The sequence below is a fragment of the Lepisosteus platostomus genome, chromosome 15 (genome assembly GCF_059453375.1).
Source record: "Lepisosteus platostomus isolate fLepPlt1 chromosome 15, fLepPlt1.hap1, whole genome shotgun sequence".
Taxonomy (NCBI): domain Eukaryota; kingdom Metazoa; phylum Chordata; class Actinopteri; order Semionotiformes; family Lepisosteidae; genus Lepisosteus; species Lepisosteus platostomus.
The window spans coordinates 21834892-21846140 of record NC_142625.1 but is presented as its reverse complement, the minus strand read 5'-3'; the positions used below and the strand labels follow the sequence as shown (position 1 = coordinate 21846140).

At 41.0% G+C, this 11249-nt stretch overlaps 1 protein-coding gene across 2 annotated transcripts; it reads left to right on the top strand.

Annotated features, from left to right (window-relative positions):
- Nucleotides 1–446: 446 nt before the first annotated feature.
- Nucleotides 447–11023, top strand: emilin3b (elastin microfibril interfacer 3b). 2 transcript variants are annotated; one of them, XM_088608435.1, is made up of 4 exons: nt 447–1024; nt 6779–6898; nt 8258–8580; nt 8862–11023. In XM_088608435.1, the coding sequence occupies exons 1-4, from the start codon at nt 858–860 to the stop codon at nt 10673–10675; spliced, it is 2424 nt and encodes an 807-aa protein (XP_088464561.1). In that variant the 5' UTR covers nt 447–857; the 3' UTR covers nt 10676–11023. The 2 variants fall into 2 exon arrangements, with proteins under 2 accessions (XP_088464561.1, XP_088464563.1); XM_088608437.1 differs by lacking the exon at nt 447–1024 and adding an exon at nt 7444–7562 and having other exon boundaries at nt 6774–6898.
- The last annotated feature ends 226 nt before the right edge of the window (nt 11024–11249 follow it).

Below are 11249 nucleotides of genomic sequence, written 5' to 3'. Positions count from 1 at the left end.
ACAGCCAGAACATTATTTTTTCTTCTTTTACATTCTCAATGGGGAATTAAACTCTTCTTGTTCCTAGACAAATAAATAGAAAGGCAGGCAGACATATGGACACGTAAACATCAGTAAAAACAGACTACATGTGAATTTTCCTTGCTTTGGTAAGGATGCACAGGGCTGTATGGGGGGGGGTCTGTACAGTACAGTATGTACGTGCAACAAGAAGTTACCCCATCTGGGTACCCTGTGCAGGGTAACCCCCCCACTGCCTTTGAAGTCGAGTTGCTAGAAAGACTGAAGGGAGGAGAATGAGAGACTGCTTGGAAAAGGATTGGTGGATTTATGTTGTTCCTCTCAAATCTAATTGGAGAAAAGATTTATTTCCCTCTGGTGTCCCCGTGTATAGCATTTCAAGGCAGAGGTTGGGCGGGATATGCAAATCCATTCCTTGCTGCCTGCCCCCTTGAAGAGACACCAGCAGGCTGTAGCTGGGAGGGAAGCAGAGCTGGCTTAGAAAGCCCAGTTAGCAGGTCAGCATCAAGAAGGCTAGTTCATGCAGTAGCTCTCCATCTGCCACTCTCTGTCTCCCTCTCTTGCTTTCTTTCTCTGTAACTTAGTTTGTCTCTGTCTTTTTTGCACCCCTCCCAGACTGCGCAAGAGGTGATGATGCAGCACAGATGTTGCAGATGCGATTTACTTTAGTGTCTGTTTGAACTCTCATGTGGCCAGCTTCAAAGTTCTGGGACTAAGCCAGGATTTTGAGTACACTACCTGCTCTTCCGGGAAAAAGGGGATCTTTTTCGACCGAAGCTGACACTTTTTATTTTCTTCTGATTTTTTTTTACTGAGAACTCACTTACCGTGCAGTAATGAAGCTGCACTTTTTCCAAGTGGTTCTCCATCCATTTCTGTTTGGAGTTTTCCTGACTCTCATTGATGCCAAAGGTACCTTCTATGGCAGTCCTTACAGGTACAACCTGTACAAATCTGGATCCAGCCCTCATTACACTCCAGGCAAACCCATGGGCAGACACAAGTGAGTACCCCTCTTGTCCTTGTAACACGATTGTAATGAATGCACAGATTATGTATGCTTCACGTGCAATTACACAGATTACGAATATTGTTGTGACTTTAATTATATAAGAAACCAGAAAGAAGACAACTGATGACTTGCATCTCACTGCCTGTGGATTGGCTCTGTAGCCAATGTCTGATCTAATAACAGTGTTAAAGAAGGGACAGTCAATGACTGACAGAAAACAGAGGTTGTAGAACCTTGTTAAATGTACCTTAGGATATTTTTGGATTTACATCATTGTTTTACCATACAAGTCTATGAGGTCATATGATTTCAATAGACCTTCATTATATTTTACAAATACATGAATATCAGAATACACCCTGTGAAAGGGTTCTGATATATTTCAGAAGAATTTCTAATTTTCTGAAAAACACCTTAGTATTCTTCCTGTCATGGGGGTTCTCTTATGGAGGTGCTTAAGCACAAGCTTCTAACAATCTGGGCGTTTCACAGACCTAACAGGGGACAAATCCTTTGCTTTTGTTCAGCTTAGCTTTAGAGTTGTATCTGTTCAGATGGTTTGCATGCTGCTTGCTGGTTTTCCATAGCCATTTTTATTTTGTGGCAAAACTCTGGAGTGAACTTCTTTTATTAACTTAACCAAATTTCCAGCGGAGTCTAAAAAGGTCATATTTCAGATTCAACTTTAAATTCAAAATAGTAATACCTGAGTACTGGAAGTCTACGAATACGTGTTTTTTTGGCAAGCCTGATTAATGTTAGCTTAATATTAGCCCCAACTGTGCTTAAGACTGATAAATCCAGAAGTGAGATTGCCTCATATTGATGATGTGCAATTTGAAAATCAGTGAACATGTTCTCTAGTATTCTTGCCCTGTGTCTTCTGAGCGATTCTAAAAACTGTTGCCCTTGTTGGGCGTAATTGTGTCTGGGCTCTCACCAGTTTGATTTTATTTCCTTTGCCCATAGTGATTTTAATAGTAGGGTCAAAACCTCGCTTTCACTGGAGTGCCCCAGATGGATTCATAAAAAACAGTGACATGTTACAGTATGTCAGCATAAGGTCTTTAGACTGTAAACATAGAACCTCTAGAAAGATCAAATGGCCTTTCTCACAAGAACACCCGTGGAGTGATCCAAGAGACACTGAGTAATGCTGCTCAACAGCAGAATCTTTCCTTCTCCTTCGCAACTGGGGATTTTTCTTCATTGCAGCAGAGCCTATGATTTGACTGCCTCACCCCCCTTTTTAAAACAAATGGTTCCTGGTGAGAGTCCATTATGAGCAAACACTTATTTGGAGTGACATCTTAAACAATGATCACAAAGGTCACACCATACTGTATTCCTGGCTGAAGTGCCCAAAAAAGAATGTTTTTTGCTTAAATTCACCTCATTAGGCTCTGAACTTCCCCCCAGTCTTTTCTGCCATCCACCCTTCCCTTTTTGAAAAGATTTCTTGAACATGCAAACTCATTCTTATTACTTAGAATTTTATCTTGCATTTATCTTGTACTTGGAAGTCATAGTAGTGTGCTACAAAAGTACAAGTATGCACCTTTTTCATCCTTGCACTGAATTAATTAAATATTGCTATGTTAAATACAGTTTGTTAACAAGAAAATTTTAAAACAAGGGAACCCAGGCACTTTAATTCATTCCACATCAAATTGGCTTCGCAGTTCAGTAACATTTTACATTTTAAAGACAAATTCAAGAAGAAATATGTATAAAAGCAAAGCCAAGGGCGGATTTTTAAAGAGAATTCTTTTAGAAGAGCCTACTGTTCTGGCCAAGTTCCCCTGTTAATTCCAGTATACGTTATACATGTATCCAAGGTCTGGGTTTGATCATCGGGTCAGATCCAGGTGACATATGTAGCACTCTGAACTCTTGAAGTCCAGAGAGTTCAAACTTGGTTCAGGTCAGGGGCTGTGTCTGTAAGACCTGTTTAGTTATTCTAATGGTGATTTCCCTGAAGAAAAATAACTACATTTTAAGTACAGCAAGAGTCTCTGCTATGCATTAACAAACATAACTACAACCAAACATGACAGCTGTGCAAAATTACTTTGCTTTTTGAAATATAGTAGCATGGTCACTGCATCTTAATACAAAGCATGTAAAGCATAAAGTTAACATTTTCCAGGGATGCATTAGTGTTCTTAAATAGCATCTCTTGTATTTAAGTAGGTTCTTTTTGCTTTACAAAACAAAATGGCAATTAAAATGGAGAAAGAGAACACGTGAATTTCACCACTAATGTTTACTGTTCTTTTAAAGAGGATTGACTTTGTTCAGCTCCCAGCAAATCTAGGATTTGCATACCAAAATCTTTAGCTACACTGGGCAAGTAATATACAGCATATAGAATCAGTGTAGAAGCCTGCTAGATAGCAACTAAATTCAGTGAGCAACAGGTTCATACATTACTGTATATAGGTAGCTTGTTGATTTGCAAAAGAGCTATTCTGTTTCTTACCACAACTTCAATTTCACTTTAAAATAATTTCTAATCAAAATACAATGCAGTCTTTGTAATGATCTGGTTGATAAACTCATTATACTATTTTTGAAGAGTGTTTAGATAATTTATCTTAAATGCATTGCTGACTTAAGTCCCATACAACCTCAGAAGTACACAAAGAGTTTCTAGACTTGTATAATTTTTTATCCTGAAAAGTTGCAAAATAAGAACTTGAAGCAGAAGAACCTTAATGATAGCAGTCACATGCCCTGTTACATAATGCTAAAATGCAGTCCATTGTATTGAGCTGAAATGGTAAATAGCCAAAATAAATACAGTACCTCAGTCTGACATAATATTCTTCTGCAGTGCCATAATGAGAAGTGAACTGCTGTAGATCTCATTTTCATTGCTATGTCATGTATAAAGAGCAGAGGATTGAAATCAACGTTTTTTTTTCTTCAGACGAAGGATAAAGCTCACTTTCTCAGTAATAAATGTTAAAATGCAGTCAAATGTTTTCACTTGATCAGTCTAGGCAATTTCTTAGGACTTTTTAACCACACAGGAATTCGGCAGGTGCATACAATAAACGGTTCCATAAAGACATTCAGAGTTTGTCAGTGAAAACAAAACAGGACAGAACAGCATTAGAAGAACTTGGTATAACACATTCACCATAGCTGCCTGCCTCTTAGTTCCTTTTTCAGGAAAGACCGAATGTTTCTGCATAGTTTTTGACATCTCATCTGTGTTCATTTGTAGGACAGGGACATCTCCTGATAAAGTAAACAAGCAGTGACAATCAGCCTGCCAGTAGATTAAAGACATTTGCCAAAATAAATCATCCCGTTGAAGTTTGTTACGCCGCATTGCCTCAAGTTACACTGATGTCTCAAGTAGACCTATTCTACTGTACATGAAGAGGGAGCCTCCTGTGCTCATGACACTCGATCAGTATTATGTTTCCTGCTTTTTCAAATTGCTTGCTTAAATGTCCTCACCTGCTGAAGGTGTTAATGTCATTATTCAAAGGGTTTGAGACTTTAAACCTGCCAAACCACTCAAAATAGATGTCATAAAAAGAAAGTCTTGGCTGAAACCACAGCACAAGGATTTGTTTTTCCCTCACCAATAAATCTGAGGAAGGTCAGCTTGCGGTCGGCTGCTTGTGGCGGCAGGTGAAAGGATCACATTATTTCATTTCTTGAATGTCGCCCCCATTTACAATTTCATTAGAAGGGGAAAAAAAAGCTGCTTGCAATAATATTTGACAAAAAACACCATATGGGAATCTTAAAGGGAATTCTCCTTCACTCCAGGGACGGGCAGGAGGGATTTGTGAACTGTAATGGTATCCTGAAAATATTTACAGTGGGACCAGACTTACCAAAAAGGTATTCACCCAGAAAAATCCAAATATTATTAAAGCAGCAAGAGGTTCGCTCACTTTGCTTGCATAAGGCCTTCGATGCAAAGAAGTTTTATGAAAGGGACACAGAATCAAATGCAACACTTCCCATTCTTAAGAGCATATTTCTGAAGTATTGTAAGTAAACACAACGTTTCGGCTGTGGAGCCTTCTTCGGGTGTGAGCAAGACTCCACAGCCGAAACGTCGTGTTTGCTTTCTTCTCTTTTCAGCATGGAATAAACGTCTTACTTGTTCATTTGCAGCCTATGCATGCTGACGCAGCTACCCACCGTAATTATACAGTATAAGGCTTTAAATCCATGACAACATGAATGCTAACCAAGCATCATGTTGTATGAGACAACAGATCTTTAATAATTAATGTTAATCACCTGATTTTTTTGCTATATTTTTTTCCATGAAACTACAAGATCTTTTTATAAGGCTTTTTGGCAAAAGAAACGTATATATACAACAAAAATAAGCAATGCACCCACCCCCTTTGCAATCTTCATGCTCTGCCCAAGGTTGAAACAAAATAAGCAATCCTTCTCAACAGCATAAATTATTGCACCTTCTTTAAACAAAAGGAATACTGCACCTTCATTGAACTTCGCAACAGGACACTGCTCCCCAGTGGCAGGGAAATGAATGCTTTGAAACAGAGAAACAGAAAAGAACGACAGAGGTACAGTAGCAAAGACATAGTAGGGTGAGAAGAATTATTTTAAGAACTTCTGAATTACTGTGTAGGAGCTTTGAAAACTATGAGTACTATACGAGTATAGTTCCCCCAATGTAAATCTGATCATCAAATCCTAAAACCTTTGAAGCAGAAATTCCTTTAGGAAGCTGTTGTAAGAAGCTGATGGAAATGCTCCTTAAATCCCACATTAAAATGCAGTTGTGCATAATTCCAATCAACATGGAAGAAAATATTTCAGAGCCTTCAGGATAATTCAGTGAAAAGGAGAAATAAAAATAGAAATGAGCAGTTCATTATCTTCATATTTCAGCAGTTGAAAATGTTTACAACAATGCCTGTGAATCTTGGCAGAGCCATGCCAAGAGCCTGGAAAAGAATTACAGGTGCTTCTTTCACTGCTGAAACAATTCAAAACCACCTGCAAACGTTGAAAAGTGAATAATGCATTTTTGTATACAATACACACGGTTACCAAAATGAAAAATTTGTGGATGTGTGTGCCTGTGTTCACCAGTACTTTAGAACTGTCTATAATGATGCATGATGCAAATGCAAGTACAAAATACTGACTAGTCCAGAAATTGAGAGAGAACATGATTCTGCTTGACAGCCCACATCCTGGTTAATGCAGGATCACCACACTGGCCTAGCATCATGCCATCCATCCAGGCCATCTGAGTAATACTTTTCATGACTACAGCTTTTGAAATCCAAAGACGTAATCTGTTCATGAGCAGGATGATTAGAACTTGCCATTAGCACAAAAATGATCTGCACGCTTGGAGGCCGTTCACATCATTTTTATGAAGATTGCATTCCACCTTTTTTATTCTAGAAAGTGTCAGCAACTATTATCTGAACTTTTTTGCTCCTACTGTATGTTGTAGCAACTGTAAGCGACAATTGAAAGCCTAAGGGTTGATTTTGTCCTTAGATGTACTGTAGCAGACTGCTACTGTAACTCAGAGACTCTGAAGTTACGATTCAATCCAAACATTCCATAAACATAAATACACTCCCTGTTTATTCTGTTTGTATTCATAAGGTTTTTACATACAGCTGTTTCATTGCAGACATATCTGGTACTGGAAGCACATTCAAAACCTGGTCTTGTCTGTCTTAAAACATCCTGTTGTTCTGCTTCCTTTTTTCTCCACAGAAACTATTGTGCATATGTTGTCCAGAGGAATATCTCATGCACAATACAGGATGGGACAGCTACCTATGTTAAGGCCGAGTACAGCAAATGTACCTGGGGACAGAAATGCCCAATTGTCATGTAAGTAAAGTATCAGTGAAACATTGGTCACACTTACCTAAAGAACACCAGTAATCTCACCCCCCAGCTACGATATCTTCAATGGTCCTCCCGAGTATTGCAAAGGAAGGGTACTAATGCACTTGGAATACATCGATCCTGGATAGGCAATTACAATCCTCAAGGGTAACAGCAAGCTTCTGTTTTCAATCCACCTCTGTTCATTAATTGAACTAATTATTTGGAAAAAAAGCTCTGTTCCAGGCTTGGGGGCCTCCTTTTCTGGACTTTGCATGTTCTTCATGTGGTTGTATGGACATTCTCCAGGTCCTCCACATTCCTCCGGTCTCACAAAGAGGTTCGATTGGCTACTTTAAACACCTGAGGAATGGAGATGGGCATACCACCTCATTACTTACTGTCTTGTAAACAGTAGCTCTGCTGTCTTTCTGATCTGTTCTACAAATCAGGTATGGGTGTAGTGGAAGCATAGATAGACTGACAAGTAGAAAGATGCATTATTTAGAATTATAGAATTCTGCTTGATTTTTTTTTGTTTTAAATAGAGGATCTTTACTAAGAATGTCACCCTACCAAAAAAAGCTTGAAAATCCATGATGTAAAGCTTTGCGTCTTTACGTATTATCTTGAGAGAGACATGGACCATGACAAAATATCAGAAGAGGTCAGTGTTAAAGAGTTTTCTCATGGTCTTCCACCTCTGTGGTAGCCACTCTACTTGGTATTTCATGCACTTTCCAAGTAAAATAAGTCACTCAGATATACACTGTACTTTAGAAAGCAAAGACTGAACAAGTTCATTCCAATGTGACGGGAATGTAAATCGAACACTGACCTCTTGTGTGTCAATTTGATTTTGCAATGCATTAAAAGTGTGAGACAAAAAATTATGTGTGGAAAAGACATGATGACTTTAAGTTAAAATTCAAAGGATTCAATACAGTGTTTTCATGAGAAAAGCACATTTAATGAACATAATCTTTAAGAACAGGGGCACACTGTACACTGCAGCAGAATAGTATATACTGTACAGTATCCTTCTGCTCGTGTTTTAAGAAAAATTGAATTCACAAAAATGGAAGCATAGAACATGCATTGAACAGCTTATTTTATAAGGCTGAAACAGAAAAAAAAAATTTAAACTGGTAAACTACTAATTCTGTAAGTATTTCAAAAGATATTCACAAAGCAATAAAGGGAACATATTTCCAGTTGTTACTAACTTACTAAAACATATAACCAGTAGCAGAACCAATGTTTCTGAATGGTTCGTAAGACATAACATTTATGGGATGCACTGACTACATGAAATTAATTTATTTGCGGCTCTGGGTAGTAATTTCATATCTCCTCTCCCAGGTATCGGACCTTCTATAAACCTAAGTACAAGGTGGGTTACAAGGCTGTGACAGAGCTGGAGTGGAGATGCTGTCCTGGCTACTCAGGGGAGGGCTGCCATGAAGGACCCACATCACTCCCCGAGATGATGCCCCCGTTCATGGGTTCTATGACCCCTCCTGGCTTCAAGGGGCAACCCTGGGGCCATCCTAGAGTACCACCTGACCAGAAGACCGTCCCCACAGGTCACCTCGAACCATTGAAACCTTTCCCTGTGGGAGAGCCAGAGCAGAAATCCGTCCCTAGTGGGCACATACCACCTGGGCACAAAAAGTCTTATTATGGTGAGTGAATTGCCTTCCATCAAACACTGACTCATATAGTTCCTGGTAATAATGTACTTAGGTACCAGGCACCACTACATGAAACATGGAAGCTTTTTTACTAGTATTAATTATTTGTGTTTTGAGCTAGACAGTGAGATGTATCAGACCCCAGTTTCACTGGATTCCCATTTCAATGACAATAACGGGCACCCAGCTCAGAGTACTGTAACCGTACCAGATGACTCAGCCTGTAGATCTCTACAACAGTCATGATTTTGTTGGTTCTCTCTCTACTGCAGCTCGCAAGCTCACAGGAGTCCTTGGGGAGCGGCTGGACAGGATGGAGGAAGAGCTGCGGCGACTGTCCCAGGGCTTTGACACCTTGCATGGCATGGTGACCGGCCTGGAGGACAGCCTGCGCCTTTCCCTGAGGGAAGACACCAACAAGATGCTGGGCTCCCTCCTGAGCTCACCACCACGCCACTCCGACTCTACCGTGGGCTTTGGGGTAATTCCCGATGGTAACCCTGATGGCCTGGAGGGTGGAGAGGGCTTCCCAGGCTTTGGAGACCTGGCAGGGAAAGTGACGGAGGTGAAGGATGAGCTGAGGATCAAGAGCGAAATGCTGGATGAGCTCCATGGCATGGTTTTGGGCCATGATGGGCAGCTCAAGCACTTGTTAGAGTCTGCCACTGGAAGACCCTCTCCCGTGACCTCGCAGAAAATTCTGGAGGAACTTATAGATACCAAGCTGGCAGGAATACGGGCAGAGATCCTGGATGGCTTTGAAAAGCGCTTGTCTGGATTGCAGAACCACTGTGAGGCACGTATTGGGGAGGTTCAGCGCCAGTGTCACCAGGAACAGCTCAATGGGCAGGAGATGATACAGCATTCCCTGGATGGAAGGGAAACAGGCCTGAGAAAGGAGCTGGGGAACCTACAAGCTCAGATCCAGGGCCTGACTCTGACAGAGAGCTGCTGTGGCCAAGTTTCAAGTCTCTCAAACAGAGTCTTGTTGATCGAGGAGTCATTGAAGGGCCTAACTGAGTCTCACAGAGAACTTCAACCCATACTGGACGCACATTCCACTATTATAGGGAATGTGTCCGACCGGGTGGAAATGCTGGACATCAGGCTAAGTGCTGTGGAGAGAGAATGGGTTGATAGTAAATTTGAAGGACAGAAGACTTGTTCTAAATGCCTGGAAGACATTGAAGCACGATTAAATGCTACAGAGGTGACTTTATCGAAGAACACAACTGATCCTCCTCTCCTGGAAGGCCTGGAAATTCCCACTTTGGAGACGGATCTAGAGGCTATAAGGAGGCAACTGGAGGGAGAGTTGAGTGGGATGCAAAACCAACTGTCTCATCTAGAGATCCTGTGCTCCTCGGCCTGTCCCAAGGCTTCCGGGATGGTGGAAAAGCTCCAAACAGAGATGGAGGAGTGCAAGGACACAGAAAAGAAAGTCTCCGGGCAGCTGGACGCCCACACGGATGACCTGAATAAGCTCAACAGCACCCTGCAACAGGTCCTCAACAGGCTGGTCAAGATGGAAGGGGAAGACTCCATTCAAGGCGAAATCACACTCCTGAAGATCAACTTCAACTCTGTAAATCGCACCGTCAAGGGCCTGAAGGACTCCGTCGGCCTCTTTGCTCAAGAGGTGAGCCAGGCTAACTCCACATGGCAGCAGCACGAGCTCTGGCTGACAGACCAGGTCCATGGCATCCAGCAGCTGGTGGGACAACAGGCCTCTCAACTGGGCCTAAGCGAACGCCGTCTCCATCAGCTGAAGGGGGAGCTGCAGACTTTGAAGCGCAGGTTGGCTGGAGAGCTGCAGGGCTGCAAAAGCACGGCCCTTAATGTCCAGAGAGAATTCAGCGTGGTGGATGGAAGAGTGACGCAGGTAGAAGGGCTGTGTGGAAATCTGGGAGGGCTGGCGGACGATTTGGAAAGAATCCGTGGGGAGCTGGAGAGCCACTCCAACAGCTACCTCTCGCAGGTGAAGGGGACTCTGTCTACCCACTCCCATCAGCTAGCTGAGCTGAAAGACGGACTTAAAGACTGCCTCAACAAAACAGGAGAAGCAGGACAGAATGGAAACCATTAAAACCATTAATCTCTGTTCACTGACGAGGAGTGGGTGTGCTCATGGCTGTATAGATGAAAAAGATTTCGTCCAGGTTTTATATTAATGGGGCATTTTTTCACTTTTATATGGACTTAAATGATAGTTTTAACTTATATGAAGATAAAAGAAGAGAGACTGCAATGTGATATATTGGTAAAATTTGTTAAAGCAAAACGATACCAGAAATTACTAAGCTGCTACGGGTTTCTACTGGCAAGTCATTTCTATTTCTTTTTAAAATTTTAATTTTTTTACATTTTCAATTTCAAAGGTGCTAAACATTTTTGTACATTTGTTTTGTGTGGAAAAACACGAGTTTGTCCAAAATTAATTTGTCCTTTTGTTGTATTTGGCTTTCCAGTAGTTTTCATTATTATACCTTATATCTTTGTTTCTTAATTCAGAAAAAAAAACGATAAATCTGCAAAGTGAAAAATCTTTGGCCTTTGAAAGGTAGATAAGGAAACAAGAAGTACTGCAGTACAGTTAGTTGTTGACATTTCACTATATTACCACAAGGTGTCAGTCAAGCACATACAGTATATTAAAATAT

Coding starts and splice junctions, on each gene's coding strand:
- emilin3b (XM_088608435.1), top strand. CDS start 858: ATGAAGCTGCACTTTTTCCAAGTGGTTCTCCATCCATTTCTGTTTGGA. Junction 1,025..6,778: donor AAACCCATGGGCAGACACAA/GTGAGTACCCCT, acceptor TTTTCTCCACAG/AAACTATTGTGCATATGTTG. Junction 8,581..8,861: donor GCACAAAAAGTCTTATTATG/GTGAGTGAATTG, acceptor TCTCTACTGCAG/CTCGCAAGCTCACAGGAGTC.